The sequence below is a fragment of the Rhipicephalus microplus genome, chromosome 5 (assembly GCF_043290135.1).
Source record: "Rhipicephalus microplus isolate Deutch F79 chromosome 5, USDA_Rmic, whole genome shotgun sequence".
Classification (NCBI taxonomy): Eukaryota; Metazoa; Arthropoda; class Arachnida; order Ixodida; family Ixodidae; genus Rhipicephalus; species Rhipicephalus microplus.
This window is the reverse complement of record NC_134704.1, coordinates 34,698,345-34,723,162: the sequence shown is the minus strand read 5'-3', so window position 1 is coordinate 34,723,162 and position 24,818 is coordinate 34,698,345. Positions and strand designations below refer to the sequence as shown.

General features: G+C 42.3%; 1 protein-coding gene across 3 annotated transcripts in view; it reads left to right on the top strand.

The window, feature by feature from the left end:
- The window catches only part of LOC119173922 (brefeldin A-inhibited guanine nucleotide-exchange protein 3), a 94,294-nt gene that overhangs the window by 5,755 nt on the left and 63,721 nt on the right, over window positions 1-24,818 (top strand). For 2 of the 3 annotated variants that reach the window (XM_075895186.1, XM_075895188.1), the window contains 16 exons: window positions 165-371; window positions 1,753-1,789; window positions 3,281-3,353; window positions 3,447-3,554; window positions 4,361-4,522; window positions 6,311-6,443; window positions 7,745-7,842; window positions 8,424-8,608; window positions 11,068-11,540; window positions 13,098-13,377; window positions 15,143-15,324; window positions 17,596-17,758; window positions 18,573-18,680; window positions 19,242-19,460; window positions 20,811-21,066; window positions 22,707-22,904. In XM_075895186.1, the coding sequence (XP_075751301.1) occupies window positions 165-371; window positions 1,753-1,789; window positions 3,281-3,353; window positions 3,447-3,554; window positions 4,361-4,522; window positions 6,311-6,443; window positions 7,745-7,842; window positions 8,424-8,608; window positions 11,068-11,540; window positions 13,098-13,377; window positions 15,143-15,324; window positions 17,596-17,758; window positions 18,573-18,680; window positions 19,242-19,460; window positions 20,811-21,066; window positions 22,707-22,904 (2,882 nt within the window). The remainder of the gene's footprint in view (window positions 1-164; window positions 372-1,752; window positions 1,790-3,280; window positions 3,354-3,446; window positions 3,555-4,360; window positions 4,523-6,310; window positions 6,444-7,744; window positions 7,843-8,423; window positions 8,609-11,067; window positions 11,541-13,097; window positions 13,378-15,142; window positions 15,325-17,595; window positions 17,759-18,572; window positions 18,681-19,241; window positions 19,461-20,810; window positions 21,067-22,706; window positions 22,905-24,818) is intronic. The other variant, XM_075895187.1, reaches the window with a different exon arrangement.

Below are 24,818 nucleotides of genomic sequence, written 5' to 3'. Positions count from 1 at the left end.
CACCTTTGTCCGGCGATGCTTGACAATGAACTGCAAAAGGGTTAATAGCACACTGGTGCTCACTCCTGGTCGATTCAACACCATCATTTTTTAATGTTTCAAGGAACTTTGCTGTTGTCTTGTGTGTCTTGGCTCGCTCACTCACGCGCAAAGCTCTTTTGCAGGTTATCCTGCAGTGCTGCTGCCTTCAGAACTGGTGCCTCTCGCAAAATGCAGTCTTCTCCATCGTGACACTGTGCCTGAACATCTACAGCCACGGCTCTGCTGGGACCAAGTCCGCTGCCGTGGCCTCAGCCAGCCAAAGCGTGCAGGGCTATGTCTCTTTCCTCTTTGAGTCTGCCGCAGAGGAAGCAGCAGATGAGGAAGAGAGGGTGAGACAGTGGCATGCTTTATATACGAAGGGCTAACTAACGGTACTTTCAGCTGGACGCCACTGAACTTTGACCCGGATTGCAACGATGCAGGGCTCACTCTTGATCTGATGCTGTGAACTCATCTCTGAGCCGAATGCCTGGCCACTTGCCAGAAGCATTGAATTCCTGGAAGAGGAAAAATATTGCAGCGTCATACATTGCAGACAGATGAAGTGTGGGGGTCACGGGATTTGACATCAGTCATGCTCTTAAATCGAAGTAAGAGCGTTAAAAGGGCTACGAGTTGTAGCGTGGTGCACTTCGATAACCAGCCTAATGGATCCAGAGGGCTCAATTTAGACCAGGCAAACATGACGCTCACTCTTTGGCTAGTTGGTGGATTGCACAAACATGACGCTCGCTCATGAGCTAGTTGGCGGATCGCACATCGCCAGAGTGCTCTCCAGCATTCTGCAGCTCTCGGAAATGACCAGTCGAATGTACCATAAGCCATGTTGAATGGCAGAGCGAGCTAATTATGATTTGAGTAGGAAGTGTGCGATTATCGCAATGTATGCCACTGATCACATAACTCGGTAGAACCTTGGTGCAATGCAAAAGGTGGCAAAAAAAAAAAACTAACTGGTGAATGTCCGGTTTCATGTCCTGGCATTAAACCTGAGAATCATTTCATTGCCTCAACAACTCTAGCCAGAAGTTAGGGCTGACAGGAAAAATTTGCTAACAATTTTGGATATGTGATATAGTTATCAGTTTTATTGCTTAGTGGTTTATGAACAGCTTGTTGGACTTGCCACACACAAAAATGTGCCAGTTTGTAACCAGTAATGCAAACCGTAAGTTCTGACACATAGTGTCAAAGCCGCTACCATGCTTTGGGTGTTATATTCACAAATGCAGTGATTCAAACATATTTATAAAAGAAAATTGAATAAAAAAATAACTAGGTATTATAGCACTTTTGGTATAGAGATGTTACCTAAAAAGCAGGCAAATAGTCATTTGAATAAGCTCTGAGGGATGTAATAAAGCATTTGTGTGTAAAAAATAACTTCAAAAATAAAAGAATGAGCAGTTCCAAAAATAGGAGGAAATCTTTCGGTAAAGGTATATTGACAATGTCCAACCATACCTATGCATGGGATCTTCGCTTGCAGCCTTCTTGCAACTTGGCCCTTGGCATTAAACAAATGTCTAATAATAATTATCAGGACTATTCTTGTCTCATTGTTATTTCATGAATTACTGATATTAATTACTGACTTCCTGCTTGCAAAGTGCTGTGTATGTGTCTGGACTGCATGGAGTCCGATGTCTGCCTCGCTAACATAATCATGTTCTTTTTGCAACTTGCTCACTAACACTGCACTTCAAACAGAAAAGTGTGGACGAAGGATGCGATCCCTATAATGAAGGTACGTGCTGTTACTGTTGCGTGCACTGTCTTGTTGTATTACAACCTACCTCCGGACACCTTTCTGTAGCTGATACTCAACAATTCTGTGTGCTTTGCAAGCATAAGAGTCTTGTTCTCACCTACTGCACTTACTGCATGGCCTGTTTCTCTTCCCTTGCTTTAACGAGCCACCTAACTGCATGTTTTATAGTATGACGCAGTTTTACTAAAAATGTTTGTCTGAATGTATTTGTCTTCCTTCAGCAGTGTTCGCTTTTCTTATAGTCTGCCTGCATGTTTTTTGAAAAGGCCCTGTAGAGAAGCATTCATTTAGCTTATCTGGTGATAAGCTAAATGCATTCATTAAGTATACTATAATACACTGTTAATTAATCAAATAATTTGTTTTGTTTGTTTGTAGAGTTCAAAATTCAACTGGGGCTATGATAGAATCTGCAATGCAGAGCACCCAATTAAGTACTGTCCTACACAGTTAATGTTAACCTTGCATGTTATTACAGCCCTGTAATTCTCTACAGTAAATTGCTGTCTTTGTGGCTGGTGAATAGGCCTTAAATCACTGAAATGTTATTGTTGTTGTCCCTGTTTTTCAACGTTATTCATGGCCTTCACACAATTTCGCATTGAGCCTTCCGCCCTGTGAAATAATAATACACCATAAGTAAATGACTCTCTCTTCCATCTAGAGTGATTAATCCTCCTATTAGGACATATAATTGCCTGGCATGGTAGTAAGAGAGCATGCATGCACTGATTCTTTCATTTAGTCGATGACATTTAATTACTGAGCAGTTTGGCACTATATTACATTTAGTGCTTATTTTAGTGGTACAGTATTTTAAATGTTTCAATCTGACTTCGCCACTTTTATTCATGAAAACACAGCCACCTAAGCTATAAAGCAAACCTACATTTTTTATGCCGAGCTGTAATGGGTACAGAATTGATTCACAAAGGTTATACTTCTTTTTAGCTGTCGTTGAAAAACAACCATTCAAGAAGCAAAGATGTAGAGGCAGAGCTTTCTAAAGGAGATGTGTTTAGCCCCTAATAGAGATGCGGGTGATTTTAAAATTGGCTCTTTGCAAGGGTTTAAAGGAGTCTCTTATTCAAATGACATTACCTAAGTGACTGCCATCTATCATAATATCATCAACTGTAACGTTGAGCATTAAGATTACTTTTAACTTTCGCATGTTTTTCAATGTCCTGCCTGCTTGCTTAACAATTTTGTTTCCTTCTTCATGGTGGTTTAATAAGCATTGGTAACTTGTATGTCTAGGTGTGTATACACAGAAATACAATTTGTAATATGTTTAATTACAACCTCAAAATAAATACCATCACAAATAAAAATTAATAGTGTCAAGATGAGATATGACATTGCTTTTGTTATTGTTAACATTGGCTTGTTAATTGCTAAGTATGTCTTCACCCCTCCATAAAAATCGCGTGCCTGTAACATCAATATGTCCGCTTGTTTTTTCAGGCCACATTTCCCCATTCGATGAAGTTGTGCCTCTGTTTCTTTTTCTCTGCGAGAAGCTGAAAGAGGACAAACGGTGATAAACGTTCTTTGTTGTACCATTTCGTGACACTGTTTCGCCATGCACGGCTTGTTTACGTCTTTGTCTGCGACTTCTTTTCTCTCTTAGGAATGGCTCTAGCTCAACGGCTCCACTGCTGCTGCACTGTATTCAGACAGGCCTGAGCTCTCTTAGAGGCCAGGCTAGGAAAAGTCAGCCTTTTTTAGACTTTGTTTGGTAAGTGGTTCAAGCAGTAAAACTTCAGGCTTTGCCCACACTTGAGACTGAACTAAATATACTTCAGCCTAAATATATTAGCTTTAGGCAGCACACAAGTATACATAGCTAAATGATGTTTACTGCCACTGCCTACTGTAAAAGGTGTGAGACCTTAGTCAAGCGTTTCTCGCGTTTAGTCACACCTTCCACCAAGCTCAATTGTATAGGTGGGAAATAAATCATCATCATCATTTAAGCATTCGAATAAGAGCTTACTCGACTGTCCTTGGTCAGTGATGTCTTGTGGCATTGTGTTAAAACTAGTATAACTTAATACATTATGTGGCATTGCAGGTTATTTACTCTAATTCTGGGCACTTTCCGCTAAATCATACTTGCAATGAGTATTTTTGCAATGAACTTGATTGATTGATTTATTTATTGATTTTTTTGCAAAACCTGGATGTGAGCAGATTTTAGGGCAGCTACAGCATGCTATACAATGTTCACACATTTTAATTCAGCTAGTGTAAAAAATAAGGCATGTAATTCCACCCTTTGTGATTGCATAAAAATAACCTGTCACAATACAAATGCTGAAATGGTAGTGCTTTAACAGTAACACTGAAATGTTAACCTGCAAATTGAAACTTTCTTTAATGTGTAGCTATGCGTGCCTACACCTCTGTGTATGCCTAAAGACATTATTTGACTTCATGCAACATTGCGAAACTCAGCTTAGCGATTACGAAATCTTTCTATTGAAGCTTTTTCCTGTACTGTGATAAGGCTGAGCAGAGTTTTCAATGCTTTCCCACAATCAGGCAGCAGTTGTGCCCGAGGCTGGTGGGCTGCCTTGGTTCCCCGCTGAAGGACAAGAACATAGTGTCCGCACAGCGTTTTGAGAAGGGTGAAATGGGCAGGGGCTCAGGCTGCCTCACCACTGCTCCCTCGTATCATGCTGAAGAGGCAAGGCTCGTCTATGGGTGAGTGCAGCTTTACCAGACTTGTCTCTTCATGACTGCCTGGTACTTATGATTAGATCTTCACTTATGAGTGACTATAGTGTCAATTACTCTTCGCTTGAGATTAGCTGATGTGCCTTTCTATGGTGAAAATGCTGAGTTGCATAAACAAAGATTTACTTCTGGGATTTGACAGTATTCATGTTTTAGTTTTAATTTGTTGATTGGTTGGTCATTAATTGTTGATCAATGTAAGATTGTATAATCATTAATATCATGAAGCAGTAACGCAGAAGGACCATTTTGTGAGGTAACAGATTAATCATAATCTCTTTTAATTTGTTAATTGGCACCTTTAACTGAGCATATATGTGTTTTTTTACTAGAGTAGTGCAAATATTCGAAATTTTGAAAATTTTTTATAGTGTTGCTATTCAATTCAATTTGCACTGACAATTTTACTATTAGAACTAGTATTCTAACCTCCCAAAGACAAACACAGTCAATGTCTGATTAAGGGTGACTACCCCAGATTTTTAATATGTGTCACCTCATCGTACTTTCGTATTGCGGCAAAGCGGAGTGTCAGGCTCTGCTACGGTCAAACTTTTCAAATACAGTCAACATCCAATCGAAAGTGGCTCCTTTATGCTTAATACGCTCTTGCGCTCAGAACGTACTCATGTTGCAGCACAGCTTCTTTTCAGGCTCCACTACAGTCGTATATGTAATAAAAAAAATATGCTAGTTCTAACATGGCGACGATAGATGTGGCATAGGTGGGGGCTTAATCTGTTTTGGACCTTAAATTTCAGCAGCAATTCAAAAAAATTCGCCGTAAATTTCTAGCATTAAAGATTTCAAAATTTTCAACATATTGTGAGAGCAACGTCTATGAGGCAGATTTGGAACTCCAGACCTGAAGGGAGCATACCGTAGTCCACATCATTTGAGTTTCCACAAAAACTTAAAAGAGGAGGAAAGGCGGAAGAAATAGCGTTTTTTGCCTTTCACGTGTAAAGTGCTGTCGGCAACATTTGTTTGCACCAAGTCATGTACATAAATACAATTCGGCCTCTGCATTGCCACATTCTTGATGAGACAACTGCGAAACACCACCTTGGCGGTACTTCATCAACCTAGCAAGAAGAAACTTTCATGTTGCTGTCTCATAAGATGCTTAGGAATTGAATCCTCTACAACATTTGTTTTTCTGCAATTTCACTTTAAACTATTTGAGAAGCATTGTAGAAATATTCCAGAAGTACTCGAAAAATATTCAATTGAACTCGCATCCAAACTTCAATATTCAATTTCACTTTGCACCCAAAAATTGCTACTTGCATAGCTCCACTTCTTACAGATTACCTTGTCTCCAATGTAAGTGCAACTCTCACAGCCTACGTGAATAATACTACTTCATCTTCAGCAGCATAAGTCAACATCAAGGCTATTTTGGTGTTGTTTGTAATGTCTTAACCTGATTTCATGACAATGGTTCATATGCTACGAATTCTCCACCAACTAATCGAAAGTGCTTTGTCAAGTATTGTGCTATCGTGCTTCTTACTTGGTCAATATTTACTAACCAAAAAACAACAGAATAATAATATAAGTACGGTTTAGTGCAGAGTTGCTGTCTTCACTTGTAACCCTACTGATCTTGCATTGTATTAAGGTGCTAAGCCATTCACTACTCTGTAGCTAATGCAACAGTTTGATACTATTTAGCTTAGTTCATTTGTAGCTGATGGTTGCTGTAGCTTGGGCCATTCTATAAGTTTCCTTTGTACTAATTGCACTTCACAGCATTGCCCTGGAGCTGGTGACCATCGTGGGGGAGGTTGGAGCCTTGCGACCGGTGTTGGGGTCTCTCTTCCACAGAATGCTGCTGTACCCTTTGCCTCAGCACTGTCTCGAGCCGCTCAAGTTTGTCAAGCAGGTGATTGTGTCGGCAACAACCTTTTACACTGCACTTGCTTTGTGCTGCTGGCTCTCGTGTTAGTTCGGGGAACCCACTTTCCAAGTGTGTCGAGCTTCTTTTGGATGCCCTTGTTTGTATGTTTTGCGTGCACAGCCTAGCTTTCTTGAAGGTGCTTCAACAAAAAGAAATATTGCAGACCCACTGCATTTCCCACAGAGGGGTGAGCCAAGCATAATAAACTTCTATGTGTAATTTAAATTTCTGGTTTTAGGTGGAGCACGTCTTGATGCCACTTCTTTTTGCACTTCGTCTTGGTCATATAGTAGTGTGAGTCAGTGTTTTGAAGCCATCTGTGCTTTGAAAAACGAGCAAATGATCTAGACTCGATGAATGCTGACTTCGAGTGTTGTGATAACAAAAAACCAGCTTGTGTGATGGGGAAGGTGCGCTGAACCAACATGTGAAAAGAACCCAGTTGAGGGGGAGAATCAGTTTAAGATAAGGTATTGAACTGCTGATCACAGTATTCGGTAATGCAGCCTAAGAAAAGCACAGACTATCACACTTGTACTCGTGTGTTTATTGCATCATTAAAACCATATGTACAGTATTCAAGAGAGAATAAAAATAACAATGTCTGAATTTCAGTTGAATTGGCATAGTGGGTCTAGAACTAGCTCAAGGCAGCTGGCTTAAAATAGTGTTAAAACGCTCAGAGTAGTGTAATAAATATTACATGCACACAGTTTCCTTCAGCAGTGAAGACAAAGACATAGGACATGTCATAACTGGCTTTGTATAGCTTATTGACTATGTTATCTTTCCTCTTGTTGTGGTACATATTGGTTTACTATTGATCCTCTCTGTAAGAGGCAAACTGATGTAAGAGGCACCAGTGTGCCTGCAACGAAATTGGGGTTGATCAGAAAATGAGAACATAGTCCCCTGGTTATAAGATACACTAATAATAGCTATTAGAGTTTAATGTCCCAAAACCACCATATGATTATGAGAAACGCCATAGTGGAGGTCTCCAGAAATTTAGACCGCTTGGGGTTCTTTAACCTGCACTTAAATCTGAGCACACGGGCTTCACGCATTTTCGCCTCCTTCGAAAATGCAGCTGCTGCGGCAGTGATTTGATAGTGCCACATGCGGGTCAGCAGCCCAATGCTTTAGCCACTGCTTATAAGAGGCACCCTGCGTAAGGCACAAGAATTGCTCCCTGGTGCATGTATCCTATAAAGAGGTTTGACTGGGTTTTATCCAAGCTGTTGCATTGCTACTACTGTTCTTTCTGCAATATTCTACTCTTGCAGATGCTGAAGAACCCAGAGCAGTTGCTGCAGTTTGCAGGACCTCCACTGTGGGAAGACACCAAAAACCCACGGTTGAGCAGCCTAGACTTGCTGAAAATGTAAGCTATTCTGTAGAGGCTCACTGTGTTGCCTTGAGTTTTATGGTGTTTAATTGTTCATTAATGTTGATTACTTTTCAGAAGTCTACAAAAATTAAGGTGCAGCAATGACCTAAACCACCTTATTAGCAGACTTTTGACTGCCAACTCCCAAACATTAAAAGTAGCCATGAATATACATAAAGTAGCAAAAGCCAGCAAATCTGTGGCATAGGCAAGGAAAATAGTCAAAAAATTGTAAGCACCATATGCCCATCAGAACTGAAACTTAATACGCTTGTGGGGCCTCATAGGCCTTATTTGTAGGCCTGTACTTCCTTAGGGCTTTCTAGCTCTTGTAAATTTTACAGGCCTTACTTGAGGGCTTCAGGCTTTTGTAAGCCTTAATTACATTACTGAACCCATATAGGTAATACATATTTGCTTGGCAGCGAATACTGCTCCCCAGTACATAGTGTGGATTTTTATAGCATCAGAGTTTCTTATCTTGGATGTCAAATGAGAATGGCAACAGGCCCAAATGATGCTTTGTTTGTACCTTGCCTTTTTTGCTTCATCATGTCATAGCATTGTCGATGCAGCGTTGTCGATGGGCTTGGAGAGTGCTGCCACAGCAATGAACCCAGTGTCTGCTACATCAGCGTCGAATGCACTGTGGCACTGCTGTCAACTTTGGAGACCTTGGTTTCGGGCTCCAGAATCTCGGACCAGATGGCAGAACGGCTGAACGCCACCTTTCCGACATTACAGTGTGCAGACTATGTCGGTGAGTACAGCTGCACAGAAACAATCTTTCTGGGTACAGGTCTGGGAGGCAAGTTTGGCGGCTCCCATTTCTCTGGTGAGCTGAAAGGCTTATGGACCTCCACATCGACTTCTCAACTAGTGGTTCACTGCTACCAAGACATGTTTTGTGTGGATGGTTCATTTTGCCTTGAGCCTATGAAGGCTAGCAAGGTGTCTTTTGATGCAAGTTCTTTCAGTTCACCAAGATGTCTCTCTGTTGCCTGAAGAATACCTCCTAACCAAATAGTGCATGGGCACCTTGTCTGCCCTCTCTTTCCACTTTGCCTCGCATTAACTTATGCTCCTTTGGGGGAGGGTATGGGTGGAATAATATAGTATAATGTAAATGCTTTTCGATGGCATGAAGCACATGCCATCGCATGCAAGCACATGCAAGGTATGATAATCATACCTTGGCATTTTCTTGGGGAAGGGACCAAGAACATTCCTTCGCGTCGCTAATTACCGCCCTCACATCACCACCTGTGTTGGCTCATTTTGATCCAGCGGCTCGAACAGAGCTTCGCACCGATGCAAGGGGCCATGGCATTGGTGCTATACTCGCTCAGATTCAGAATGGCACCAACCGTGTGATAGCCTACGCTAGCCGTCTTTTGTCGCAAGCGGAACAAAATTATTCCATCACTGAGCGGGAATGCTTAGCCCTCGTTTGAGCTATTGCGAAATTCCGTCCGTACTTATACGGACGTCCGTTCGCAGTCATCACGGACCATCATGCGCTTTGCTGGCTGTCGACACTTAAGGACCCTACAGGAAGACTCGGCCGATGGGCACTTCGATTACCAGGGGCGGCGTCAGGGGGGGCAAGGGTGGGCTGGAGCCCCCCCAAAATTCTCGCCTGCCCCCCCTATGCCCACCCAAGTGCCCGGAAGCATATATTGAAAACCTAGTAGGAGCAGAGCTAGCTTGCCCCCCCCCCGGAGGAACTCACTTTTCGTGGTTGCCCCCCCAGTAAAAACATCCTGGCGCCGCCCCTGTCGATTACAGGAGTACACGTTCTCGGTTGTTTACAAATCTGGAAAGCTGCACAGCGATGCTGACTGCTTATCCCGGCACCCTGTTGATCCACCTAGCTCCATTGATTTGGAATCCGATGCCTGCGTTTGTCGAAGGGCAGTAAGGGCAGTGTCGAAGGGCAGTGTGTCGAAGGGCAGTAAGGGATGACGTCCGTAGAGTAGATAAAAAGGGGAGTAGCCCGCTGTTTCATGACGCGACGAGTTATAGGCGAAGGTTACGAACGGAAGAGCTATGTCCCAATCAGTGTGGTCGGTAGATACGTACATGGAAAGCATGTCCGTCAATGTGCGGTTTAGTCGCTCCGTAAGGCCATTAGTCTGAGGGTGGTAAGATGTGGTGAAGTCGTGACGGGTAGCACAAGATCGGAGTAGATCATCAACCACACGAGATAGAAAGTAGCGACCACGGTCTGTGAGCAGGTGAGTCGGAGCGCCGTGCTGGAGAATAATGTCGTACAGCAGGAAGTCGGCAACGTCGGTTGCGCAGCTGGTTGGTAGCGCTCGAGTGATTGCATACCGAGTGGCATAGTCTGTGGCCACTGCAATCCATTTATTTCCAGTTGTAGAAGTAGGAAAAGGGCCTAGCAAGTCCAACCCCACTCGATAAAATGGCTCGGCTGGAACTTCAATAGGTTGAAGTAGACCGGCAGGGGGAGTCGTAGGCTTCTGTCGGCGCTGGCAGAGGTCACAAGATGTGACGTAACGGCGAACAGAGCGGTACAGACCCTTTCCAGAATACTCGTCGTCGAATGCGGTCGTAAGTTCTGGAGACTCCTAGATGTCCAGAAGTTGGAGCGTCGTGGAATTTTCGCAGAACATCCTTTCGCAGGTGATGCGGTACGACGAGTAAAAGTTCGGCGCCGTCGGAGTGTAAGTTGCGGCGGTACAAAACGTTGTCTTGAAGCAGGTATCTGCTAAGAGAAGGGTCAGCATAACGCGATTGAAGGCGGTCAATGATGGTGAGCAGCGATGGATCTTGGCGCTGTTGGTCAGCCACGTTCAGAAAGTCAGTGATGGCTAAAACGGACAAGGTATGATTGTCTATGTCTATAATGTATGATAGAGATATGATGGGTGCAATTCTGCTATCACTGAAACATGCTGGGCACAACTGTTTTTTTTTTTTTCAGAATTACTTTTAAGGAATGTAAGTGTTTCTGCATGATGCCATGGTTCTTACATGTTTGCAACTAGAATGTTGTTGCCGTTTCAAAGCTTTTTTTTGTTAGTGCGACAATATTAGGACAAAAAAGAGAGAATGACAGGACATGTGCTGTCCTGCCCTTACTTCTTTAATCTTTCTCTGATGCTGTGTGAATATGTGCAGCTATAAATATGCCCTAGCTCACTCGTCTTTTCAGCCTTTTGCTGTGGTTTTTCACATTTTTTTCTTTTTGTGCAGGTTCATCATTTCTGTACGAGAAGTCAGCTCGAGGTGCATTTCGAAACGGGTGGCAAGCGACGAACATCAAAAGCACGGAGAACGAGCCTGCACCCATGGTTGAAGGAGCTCATGTCGTACACCAGACGAGAATGAGCCAGTGCTCTGACGTGCATCTTGAAGATATCCACGATTTGTCAAAGCATTCGCTCGTGGAAGAAGCTCTGGAAGCATCGGAAGTGCGAAGTGGTGTAGAAGCTCCTGAGCAAGCGCCCATCGTGCACGAAGTTGTTGACGAGCAGAAAGAAGGTCATCTTGATCCTGAGAGCTGTACGCCAGAGCTGGAAGCAAAAGAAGCAAGGGAGCCTGCGGCGATCTCTTTAGAAGAGCGCAGTTTGGCAGACGAAGAGCTTCACAGTGGCAGCTACATGGAATACAGCCTAGGTGATGAAGTGTCAGAGTTTGCAGATGAAAGCCTTTATGACACTGACTTGGTGAGCGGTGGACCTTTGTACTTTTCATAATTCAGTGATAATTTGTCACTATAGCAACTTTAAAGGGACACCCAAGAGAAACTTTGAATCAGTTTATACTGATAAAGTTTCCTTTAAAACTGTACTTTGGTTATTTTTGCGAATACGGGCTGGTTACATAAATTGAGTTGGTTACATTAAATTTAAGGTAAAAACCATGGTGTCTCTACATTTTCACAACATAGTAGATTTCAATTTTTTAAATTTTAGGCAACATTTGCTCAGTGAAAATGTTTTGGACAAGGTGTCTTCGGTCTCTGACCCCTTTAGAACACATTGTATTCTATATCTTGTATAAACAGTCAACAAAGCCGTAGCAGGTTCCTTAAAAAATGAGGTCCATTGCGAGCTGATGTTGGAATTTCAAGGCAGCATGGCCGCTAATATTTCGATATTATTTGTACTTTTGCTTGCTAACGAAGCCTTTGCTTGGTGGAGTGATGTTGGTTTTGGGGAAGGGTATTTTAGTAGCACATGTGGAATCAATTTTGTTATAGTGTCTCCAAGTCTCAGCGCCTATTGGTTTCTCTGCTTAGGCTTTAGCAGTGTTGCTTAACTAAAACAGCAGTGTAAAAAGTACACCGACTTTCCAACTGATAACTCATATTGAACACAGTGCAACCGTATACAACACCAGTATAGCCTGAAAATAAACTACCTAGTGCCGTTCATTCTCAAAAGCTTGTGGCAGTTTTTTTTAGTTGAATAAGTACTGATTTGGTGTATTCCTGTAATGTTCTTATTAGGTCTTACAGGTCAAGGAATTTTATTGGGTTTGTAGCACCGACTTGTGTACTATTATAAAGTGTCATGTGGCGGTAGCTTTTTTTGCAGGATGTTTTACTCAATAAATATTCTGACTGACTTTTGCACTAAACCTAATGGAGATGAAAGAAGTTTACTTTTTATGACAGGGAACTGTTGAAAGTCATGCAGATATTTCCAAATTTTCCTGCTTCCTGCTTGGACCACTTAGTGTCCGCAGTATGTATTAAATAAATAAAATTTTGTTTTATTTTGTTTTGCCCTATTAGGTAAAGGGTCACTTTTTTAGTTGGAAAAAATTGCAGAGTTAGCTAATTCCTCACTTTTTGTGTATTAGCGCAAAGACTAAAAGTGAGGAAATACTAATCGTGTAAGGTGTCTGAATTAAGCTCGCTAATTTCATGAGATATTTATGCATTTCTCAATTGGTAAACCGCAAGGTAGAATGTTTGGAATGCCCCGCCGCGGTGGTCTAGTGGCTAAGATACTCGGCTGCTGACCTGCAGGTCACGGGATCAAATCCAGGCTGCGGCGGCTGCATTTCTGATGGAGGCGTAAATGATGTAGGCCCGTGTGCTCAGATTTGGGTGTACGTTAAAGAACGCCAGGTAGTCGAAATTTCCGGAGCCCTCCACTACGGCGTCTCTCATAATCATATGGGGGTTTTGGGACGTTAAACCCCACAAATCAATCAATTGGAAATTGTGTTAACACTGTGCTTCTGTATTGTATATGCTATTTTTTCTCACGTAGGCTGATAAGCCACTGGAAGAAGAAACAGACATCTTGGCTGAGGCAAGAACTTCAGCCATGGAGAGAGCAGCAAAGACGTTGATGAAGGACGCCAACGAAAGCGAGAGAAACCGACTGGAAAAGTTCTTCGAGTCTAACAATGAGTTTGCTGAGCGAGAGCGCAAGACTGCCAGGGACTTTGTCGATCACTTGGCTTCCTTTCTGCCAGGCCTTCTGCACATTCGCAGCTCCATCGAGGCAGATCAGGAGCTGCAGCAGTTTGCCAGCGACTACGCTGAAAGTGAGTGCTTTCTTTATCCAGGTGTTTAACAAAAATACTAGTGCTCAGTAGTACAAAAGTTCAGAGTTAAGAGAGTTTGTATTCGTAAAGGAGCATTACTGGAGTGGGGCCGACATTCCTTTTGAATGAGAATTCAATCTGTTGTATCTTGTGACAGGAGGGCTCTATGGACCTCTGAAAGCTGTGTGAAAGCCATCATTTCACAGCACTGCCGTTCGTGTACTCCTTTACTGGTCCTCTGTCTTTTTGCGGTGCTTTTATGCAAAGTATGTCATGCGAACACACCTAAGCAACCTTTTTCTCTACATGATATTTCTGCAACAGCTAGAATTTTCATCATCATTTCATTGTCATGTCACTATCTAGCGCTTTGGTGTACATACATGAATTATCGCTGTTGAGTTGAGGAATGATCTAATTATGCCTACCTGTCACTGGCCTCAGTTACCAGTGTTAACTTCTTACCAAGTTGCTGCATAGTTACAGACTGTCTCAAAGGAAGCTTTTCACGAACATTTTGTCATAATGGAGGAATCTCAAATTTGCACTCACCTTTAACTTCACCAGCACACGTGATATTGCCCCATATTTTGTATGTCTCGTATGTGAATTTCACTGACGACCAGAGCTAGGCACCTACCCTCTGGGAAACCTTGAATCAAACATGTCATTGCTCCATTTTTTTGCCTGAGTTTATATGCCTGTGCCTAAGATTTTTAAAAGCTAGGTAGCAAAAACTTTGCGCTAGGTACTCTGTTATTGAATTGTAAAAGTACTCATAAAATAATAATATTCTAGGATATGACCTCAGTATGTAAAATACTTTCTTATAAATAACTCTTTCCATTCATGATGTCACAGACCTGTCATATTTCCATGTTTCTGCTTCACCTCTGATTCTTAATGAAATGCGAAACCGTTCACTGACCTTTCATTATAACCATTGTGTGTTAGCCAGTGTATCTTAATACATGAGTGGTCCCATAGTGGCCGACTCTAAGCACAATTCTTGGATGTATAAGGGTATTGAACACAAGAAGTCATAATCAGCATCGAAAGCACCTAAGCAAAGTGTTGAAAAATGATAACTTCCAGGGAGCCTAGGCACGTATTTAAGGTTGAGTCTTTTTGCAACGAATGTGATGTTCCATTAAACTTGATGGTGCATACCCAAGTTGAACAGACATTGAACTTGTTTCTTCATGGAACTTGTTCCTCATGGGAACTGTTGACATGTGTTCTTGATAATGAACAGTGAATTGGTGGTCTGAAAAAACAAAGGATGACAGAAAAAGACATGAAAGAAGAAACACTAGTTGAACAGATAGAAATGTGTACTGTACCCGCACATTCAAATGTTACACCATATTGTTCGCACAATGGCTGCTGTGAGAAATTGCTCACGATAACCGCATGATGTCACTCAAATTCTCACTGCTAAATGAAATGTTTGCTTTGAGTCCAAATTGTACCAACGTGACATAAAACGCAGACATTGGAAGCGAAAGTACATGCATTGCATAGCCATACATTTTCGTGTTTCAAGCCATGAGTACCATGCCAAGTAATTTTTTCATGCTAATGGCTAATTTATCGATAAACTATGCTGTAAATAAAAATATTCTCAATTTTGTTGTGTGTAAACAGAATTATGGGGTGTCGTTTGATTATTGTTCTTAACATTTCAGTTGAGCTTGGATCACTTATCTGTGAATCAAAAATGGTCTGTAAACCTTTGTAAAATAGCCTTTTGCATTTGGTTCAGCCCTGTGGCAACAACAGCAGCAGCAACACAGTGGCACTGAGCTCGAGGGCACGCCACAGCACATCACGATCGTTAATGCTGATGGAATCTACCTTGCTACCTATTCTGCCCTCCTGCTGGACCTAAAGCTCATTCACAGTGGATACCGCAAGAAGCTTACTGGGGACGTACCATTGACAGAGGTTAGTAGCTTGCACCTTTGTTTAGTTTCGGTAGCCATTATATGAATAATCTAAGTGCATTCGTGATGCCAATGCTGTTACTGTGTTTCCAAACAGTGCTTTGCCTTTGAGGTCAAACTGTGTTTTTTTTTTGTTTCTTCTTTTGCCCGTAAACACATCAAACATTGTCGATAAGCTTGTGTTGTCACTAAGCACTGCTGTTATGAAAATGTTATACCCCTGTCACACGGGCACCCGTGAAGACCATTTAACTTCCTCGTCCTTACGACAACGAAGATGCGGTCGGTGTCACACGGCCACCCTTACGCACACGAAGGTAAACGGAGCATTTCGCAAAGGACGTTCAACGATCTCCCTTCGCAGCGAAACGAAGTACTCTCGTCCTCAGCAGTCTAGAGGTCAGAGAAAAATTTCGAGCACTAAGTGGCCGCAGTGAAAGAATAATACATTTTAGCAATATTATACGTTCTTTCGTTGTAGTCCTCATTCACAGCGCGTGTTTGTTTAGAATATTTACGCCTGCCAGAGTTCACTTACTCTCAACACTGATGCCCTACACACCGTGCCTCGCGAGTCGGGCCGGCCGGCGCCAGCCGATCAACGTCATTACCAGCGAAATATCGCACCACTTCCTCACGTCGTTCGCTGTGTCACTCATGGCTGAAGAACGCAAAATGTGCGCTCACGACGCAAGGAAGCATAAGAACTTTCGTACCGGGCATGTACACAGGCAACAAAACAGCTAAAAGCACAATGTGGCCAGCGTCACTAGCAGCATCGCTACATTTAGCAAATGCGTTTTTATTTGAAATTATTTTTAATGGTTTGTTAGTCGCATACCTACTTAATAGTGCTTTTTTGTAAAAACCGCATAACAAGGGTTCACAAAAAATCAATAGGGATCAAATTCGAATACTTTTCCGAAAATCAAACAGCGCCAGCTGAGCCCCCTCACGGCAACTGTTACAACCTTGTCATTGCCATGTGACACTGCCACAACTCCTTCTCCATCGAACCCCCTAGGGGAGATTTACGTTGACGGTGTTCAACAGAGTTTGGTGGTGGCCGTGTGACGGGGATGTTACTGAGCTGTTAAAGGGACACTAAAGGCAAATATTAAGTCAATGTTGATTGTTTAAATAGCGATCCAGAAATAGCGTAATGCTGCTTTTGTGCCAAAAAAGTGCTTATTCATAAATAAAATCACGTTTTAGTGCTCCGCATCGTGTTAACGCACTTCGAATTACCCGCATCAAGTGGAAACTTTCACGTCGCTGTTGTCATGCACTGTTGCCCGGCTTTACTGCGCGGCAGCCGACGCTAGTTGCAGCAAAGCGAAAGTAGCAGGAGCCACAGCACCAACAACGACCATTGAACAATTTCCTGCCATGGCCTTCAAGATGGCAGGCTTGTTTGGTTCAAATGGGCCTCACTAGATGATAGGACCTGTCCAGTTTAACCAGGCTAAAATGGAACTTTTGAACCAATCGTGCCATTCCCCATAGTAATGTCTGGCAGTTCTTTTTTTCATGAATCAAAGAGAAATGAACAAGCAGAATTTTATTATGTTTCTAAATGCAAGGAAGGTTCTTTATTTAGTGCACCTAGTTCAATTTCTAGTGACTAATTTGTAGATGCTAACTCTGACGTAATCGGGATCATTTTGAGAATGTTCTATGCGTAGTGCATGTGTTCTCGTGCATTTACCTTAATTGCTCAGTAGGTAGGGCACTGCTATTCATAATATTGTTGTTTTAGACGGTGTCATACATTGAACTTTCACTCTGACATGAATCATTATTTCACTTTAGTGTCCCTTTAAACACGTATGTACAGAACTTTACAGGTATGCTGCTAAAGCTACCTGCTTTTTCCTTCAGCTTTCAGAAACTCTACTGCATATTTTCCATACTCTTACTTTTCCTTAAATGTTATGGGGTGCAAGTTGGATTTTATCAAATGCGACAGTTCAGCACTAGCAAAAGCAAATGTGAAGTGATGTCTTCACTTATCGAGCAGAAGCACCAGGCAAAGCTGTTAATGAACCAACGCCAGGGCTTGTGAGATACGTGATATGGTAGATGTCCACGCTATGCATAGGCCACTGAGGACTGTACGCCTTGTTTTACAACCTGCACATAATGAAGGTCTTCCAGCAACATGTTCAACATTCTGCTTTGTGTTGTGTGCTTGTGTATGCCAGTGCACAGTGTCGCACTTCTTGGAAACTTCTCATTTTGTGTGTGTGTTAACAAAATGGCTTGCACGCAGGAAAAATTTGTGGACGAGGTGCATGGAAGTGGTGTGCTAGTGTATTTGTCAGCTACATGGCTGTCAGAGCTGTATCAGCAAGTGCTTGCAAGAAGCCTACTGCGTGAAGCCGGATACGAGCCTGAATCCAAAATGAACCTTGCACTCATCAACTTACTCACAGGTTGGTATTCTATTTTTTTCAAGCACCCCTAATGCCTATTTCAGTGTTCTCATCGGTACACTTACTCCCAAGACTTGCTGAGAATGTGCGGTGTCTGCTGTTGCTGTGGTCTCATCGTCAAAAGAGCTGCTGCCAACGGCCATGACAGTTTTATATAACACATTAATGTGCTATAAAAAGTTTGTTCAAAGCTCTGATACATATTAAAAGTTAAAACCTACCGTGGTGGTTAAGGCTTATGTTGATTATTAGGAAAGTACTTCAGCATTTATGGCCCGTTCACTGAAACACAGAGTGCGAGAATACTAATAGTGTTCCTAACTAGGCATGAGAAGGCAGAATAGATGAGTTGGTGTTGATGCATGTTGTTATGTGCTAGGTATTCCCGGCACATGAAACATTGGAGGAACTGTAGCATTCACCCAATGTGTGTGACGCTGATTACATCCCTGTATGGAGACAAAAACCAAATAATATTGCCTTGTGGGTATATCCTAGCTGAGTATTGCAGATATGTTGGGGTACCAAAGGCAAAAGAAAAGACGTGAACGAGAGACGAAAATTATTGTTCAAAGTATTGTTGCGAAATTGCAGGCATTACTTTAGTTTTCCTTCGCCCTCTTCACAATACGAAAAACTTTATTTGTATGATTGATTTCATGTATGTAGAAACTCCAGTTTAAAAAAAAAATTTCTTATTAGCAGATACATCTCGCTTCTGAAAGCACCGTGCCAGACATATAAAAGTGAAATATATTTTGAGATTGACAGTGAAGGCTGATTTGCTTTGTTACCTTTGTTCTTTCTTTTTCAGATGTAGATGGCCTTGGTAGTGATCAGTTAGGTTCACGTCAACTGTCGGATTATCGAAGATTAGAGAGGGCAGCCACCAATGTGGTCTTTACTTCCCACATGTTGGCTGGTAAGTGGTGCCTTGGCTTATCTCGCAAAATAGTTTCAAAACAAGCACTCGGAAACAGAATGTGGTAGTACATTCTGTTAAAAGTCAGCTTAAAAGAATGGGTTCCCTTTTTTTTCCATTTCTTGAGCAAGGTACTGCACTATGCGCTTACACACAGGTGGTTTAATTTGCCAGCTTTTGAGTTTGATAAAAAGTCTGCGCTCTTTTGATAAAAAGTGTACTATTTATAATGTATAAACTAAATTTGAATGACACCTACTACATAGTTCCAGGTATATTATAGAAGTTCATGCTTTGTTACTGAGATAGTCAAACTGAGTATTCAAATTGGTTAAAGAAGGCATTGTCAGGGAGCAATATGTCACACAAAAGATCGCATCAGACCCGCATTTTCTCAAATTAGAGCAATCATGTGCCACAGGAGTTACTAAGTGAGTGGTTGTTGATGACAGCTGCCCCTGGAAATGTGTTGTCATCTCTCCTTTGAATGAAGTCATTCATGTCAGAGAAGTATTGGTAGAAGCTCCACCTGAGGCAAAGCGTTTGTCTTACCTACTGCAGGCATGAAGTTTGCTCGTCATGTGCTGACTGCATGTTGGGACACTATGCTGGAGGTTCTGTCAGTGCTCCTTAATGGCACGAACTCCTGTGGCATTGCAAGCTCTCTGGGCCTCTTGCTCGGAACGGATGGTGCCAAAGAAGATCATCGCAAAGCTCGGGAGGCTGTGGCCAACTGCCTTGACGGACTGCAGTGCGCTGCAAAACTCTGCAACATCCTTGGTGAGATCTTACTTTCAGTGCGGAGACCTCAAGCTAATAGAAATTGATCAGTTTTAATATTTGCAATGCTAAGCATGGTATATAAGAAATGCTGCAGTAAGGAACTTTGGGGGATGTTCATGCACTGTGGTGGTTCAGGTCTGCATCAAAGCACGTTATCAGTGATTCAATGCCATTTAGCTGAAGCTGTACTCCAACAGGGGCAGAATGCAAGAGAACGCCCGTACCCAAATTTATTGCGTATGAAAGAATTGCCTCAACTGGTCGCAATAAGGGTGGAGCCCTGCTTGATGGTGACTTTCAGCAGCCTGTGTCTTCTCTTTGAATGAAAAACCACATGATCAGATTTCAAATTTTTTAAATAAAAGCTTGACTACTTGGAATTCTTTATTGTTCTGTTACATATGACTATTCAGCTGCTTCTGCTTCTACAACGTACCGTAATTCTGTTGGACTGAGTCAAAAGCTAGTTTATAAGAAAAGGTTTGTTCAAGATTAGCCTGGTATCCTTTGTTATGACTCCTCTCACAGCTTAGATGCAGCTTTGGTTGAACCACATGGATCAGTCGGTCATTAATTAGTACCTTGTTTTTATAGCTATTCCCACTGTAAAGCACTCAAGCATATATTAGTATTATAGATTTCAATGTCCAAAAAAGTTAATAAGAGGAAAAGTTATGACTTACCTCACTTGCAGCAGACTTTCTCCAGCTTGTGGTGTTCTGGAAAACTGTAGTGCCATATTTGATGTCCCGCTGCTTCATCGTGTTGTCGACTACTACACCCTCACTCCACGATCTGCTAGCCTTCTGGTTAGCTCAGATGGCAGAGGGACTGCCCAGGAAAGGCATTGGGTCTGGGTTCAAATACGTGGTCAGGACTAATTATTCAACTATGAACGTTTTTCTTCTGCTGTTCAGCCTTGTTCTTGTGACATAGCATCTGCAAAGCCCAAATAAACCCACTTGTTGGAAGTTAGCACTCGTGTTGTGTTCTTCTTGTTGTCTTTGTCTTTTCAAGCTCTTTGCAGTTAGGTACTTTTTTTTCTAGTGAAACTCTTACACTTTTCTCTCGTTTTGTGCTACAAAATGAGTGGACTTCAGTTCTCTTCTTTAAAAGCTACCATAATGCTTTCTATGGAAAATCAGTAAACAGGGGTTGTGTTGAGCCGACATTTTGATAAGCGGGCTTGTCTTTCTCATGGCCACAACAGAACTGAACAACAGATCAATTCTGTCCTGGCCTTGAGAAAGACAAGCTTGTTTGTTGAAACAATGGCGTGACACAACTCCTATTTACAGATTTTTTATTGCAAGATTACATTTCTTTGCATAATGCTTTCTGTTGTAGGACTGCAGACCAAATGTGGAGCCATCTTTGCCCAGCTGGCAGCGGCATCTTGTCCGGCTTTGGATTCCAATGGGGGCGTTGCCGGCCAGGTGCGCAGGAAGACTTCCAAGAGGGACCGCCTCCGCAAGACGATGATGTCTAGTCGCAGCAAGTCGGTGCGGCTGCATGCATCACACGTCCTCAGCATGGATGTCCTGCTTAGCCGGGGCCTTGAACTGGGAAGTCACAGTGCGGTGTGCTGGAAGCATGTGTTCAGGTGCAGTGCAGTACCTCTTTGTGGTACTTCTTGTGTTTCTTGGCTGTCATAGCTACTACGGTGGAGAATAACTCAAATTGCTCATTAAGCATGGGAAATAAATGAGCTGTGATTTACGTGGCTGTTTACTAAACTGAAAAATTAGCTCTAGGCACCCTTTTTTTTTTGCTATTGTTCGAAACTTAGCAACTTCTTCTACTGCAGTTCTTTTTTGCTGATGCATGTCACATTAACAAAGAAGTTGATGTAAATTATTGTTCCGTATAAATCATTGGCACTTTTAAGCTGTAGTTTCACTAAGACTGCATGTTTTACTATATATTTCTTTCACATAGAAAAGCTAATGCAATACAATGAGTCACGGGTATGTTATGCCCAGATATGCCATTTTCATTTTTTCGTACCATGTAGCTTCAGTATCCCCTTGAATTCTCATGCAAAAGTGTGGTGCAGTACTACTTTATAACATTTTGATGGCTCTTTTCACAAGATCCATCCTGATGGGTAGCTTTTATATTCATTTTGCCTTTTGCTGCTGCATTCAATATCATATATAATGCTGTGCTTTTGCCTCGCAAGTAGAATTCCCTTAGTCCAGAAATTGGATCTGAAAGACAGCACGTGCATAGAAGAAGCAGGAGTAAATTTCAGTTTCATTTTATATGCGTATGAATTGCTCATGTAAATTGCAAGTGTGTTTCTTGTGGACAAAGTTTTTCTGGGAACAGTATGCTAGAATTTTGAGAGTGGCCAAAACAAATACTCAACTAATTTCAACTTCACCCACACTTTGTGGCACATTTACAATAAAGTTTAAAAATTTAATAAAATCATACCACATGATACGTGCACTTCACAGAATGGCTGTATGAATGGCATCTTGCAAGTGAGTACCAGAAAAGACAATGTCCTTCGAGAGAAATAGGAAATTGAATAAAGGGTAAAGTTCATAAACTTCATGTCAAGGTAGCCGTCTCCGCACTTGTGAGGAAGGGCCTATTGCATTGCCTGTGCTCTGCTTCATAGGCAGAAATGGCTGACCCTCCCATATCCTACACTTGTAGCACTTGCTTTTTGAGTGAATGCCTGAAAATATCGCAGCTGCCGCTCCAAATGTCAGTCTGTTGTTTTCAGCCACCTTCCGTCAGTCAGCTAGCGCAGCTGTCTACAAAAGCACGCACATATCACTTTTTAGTTGTGCCGCCTTTGATCTGTTGTAGTGTGTCAGATACAGCTGTGCTATACGTGCACCCTGCCCTGTAGCTTTTGTTTACGGAGCACAGCTCCTTACCATGATCTTTAAGCTGGGCAGTTTTCGGTTAAGCTATGCTAAGTTAGGCATTTTAAGAGTCAGTCTACATCGATAAATATTGCTAGGTGAAAGATGTTTTCAGTACAGTAAATGAAAAAAAAATCCATGAACAGACAAGTCCACTTGTCAAAACGGCTAAAGCGAATTTTTTCGCAGCAAGCTTCTATCTTCTACCTCCTGCCATTTTTTTTTGGCTTTCACGTAGAGATGCACGAAAGCTATTGTGTTTTTGAGGGTTCCAATCCCAGCATTGTTATGGTAACCTATGACCTGTCATGTACCAGTGCACATTGTGACGACAAGGCTGGGTTGTGCGGTGCATGTTCAGGTGCTGCAGCTACATATTGGAACTGGAGCAGAGCTGCTTCCAGGTGAAGCCAACCTCTTCGTCACCTTCGGGGTCCTCTCACCTGAAGCTGCAGCTCTCCTCCTTCTCGTGGGGCGAAAAGGTTCAGCAGGCATTGAGCCCGAAGGCTCAGCCTTCCTCTGACTGTCTCCTGCTTCAGCCACCATCTGAACAGTTCGAGTGAGCTTTGTACTTGACCTCAGTCGAATATTTCTTGTGGTTTTTTACCTGCAAAACTTTTATGCTTCATTATTTTTTTATTCTACAATAAACTTTAGCTTTACACCGGAACCTGCAGGATGATCTCTGAAAAGGGCTTTACCATAGTAATAAGAAACATAGCGTATTTTAGCGTGGGAGAGATCTAAATGTCATGCCAGTGCGCTGCCTGAGAGCAAGCTTCACAGCCCAGCTATGCACACTTGCCCTTACCTTGTTTGCACTTGAAAAACACATTCTTTTCCTGCCCTGTCTTTTTCAGGAGATGAGAAACATCATCCCTTTTGCATCACTAACCTAGAATTCGTTTTCTTTTTGCTCCTCCTTTTTTGCTTCACAGCACACTTTGTGTGAAGGTTTTGCATATTCTGTATTGGTTCATTGATCGTAGAGTCGTGCTACTACAGTTGACTAGGTTACAGGTTGTTCATATCGAGCGTGTGACCTTGAGTTTGGGCTGGAAGTGGGGCACAGCAAATATAAAAGAACATTCCTTCTAAAAAATTGAACCATTTTCTTACCTAGCATCTTTCTGGTAACTTGTGGACACTTTGGCCGCAGCATGATTTACGCTGTTGAAGAAGTTCAGGTGTGAACACACATGGGCATAACGGAAGAGAACCAGATAATGCAAACGCCAGCATTTAACATAAAACCTGCATTTGTGTTGTCTGGTTTTCTTCTGGTGCGTCCATCTTGGCATGCCTCGCCTTATTTTGTGATGAATTCCTGTGAACTAACTCAATCTTCTGTCATTCTAAACTTCACGTGATATCCATACATTCCTCAGTTATCTGTTTATGCCATGCCCAAACCTGGTTACGAGCCCATCAAGTAGTCTCTACAGTAGCTTCTCACAAATTCAGCTCTTTCTCTGCATTTAAACCCATCCTAGTCGCATAGTTTTCATGATTTCATGCATTTGTGCATCCTCGGCATAGTATGTGCAGGGGTCACAATGCATAATCAACCACAAGTAATTTTGCATTTCTGCGCCTTTTCAGCTTCTACGATGGTGTTGAGCATCGATTCGCGCAGTGTTCTTCATTAGGAGTGCGAAGTTTCGCTTCAGCTCAGGGCCTTTTACTGATAGATACAAAAAATGGCTTCACAGTGGATGTGAAAATGAAAATGTAATAATGATGTTCTTATCATAATGGCCTGCCTTTGGTAGCCAGCTTTCTGGGGCTGAATATTGGTAACAAATCGTTCTTAAAATGCAACGTCACGGGCCCTTGGCAGCCATTATCAACGAAAACCTGCATGCACTTTAAATCAGCGGTGTAGCCAGGGCTTGGCCCATCGGGCACGTGCTCCCCTCCCCGGAAATCTTTTCCTACCATGGGATACACAGCACAAACTGACACTCAGCCACATTTGCCTTTCCGCCCCAATATCAGATCAAAGATAGGTACTTTAATCAAATTTACTTCTACCTGCGTCTCTACTTTAAACAATGACAGTAGAAGTCTGAGCCAGTAAACATGCAGGGCAGACTTGGCATTCTTATTCAATGATTAGGGGAAATTTGTACGCCTTCCTGAGGTGTCAAGGCACAGAAAGGTCCCAAAGCTGAGACACTAAGTTGTGGCAAACACTGAAATGACAAATGGATCAAAGCCCTCTTTCCGGCAAGCAAAGTTGGAGAAAAGGCAAGGACGAAAAGCACAGAGCTGCAGATAAATACAGCACAAGAACGGAAATGAGGCACTTGGCATAAACGAAGAATAATGTGCTGTTCTTTTTAATGATCAGCGTTCAAGGGCAGGTGGTGGGGTACACAATAGTAAAGACATTGTGTGACTTGGACACACTCAAGTGGCACTGAGAATGGGCACGGGACTCAATAAAAAGTGCTTATGCCTTCTTTATTGG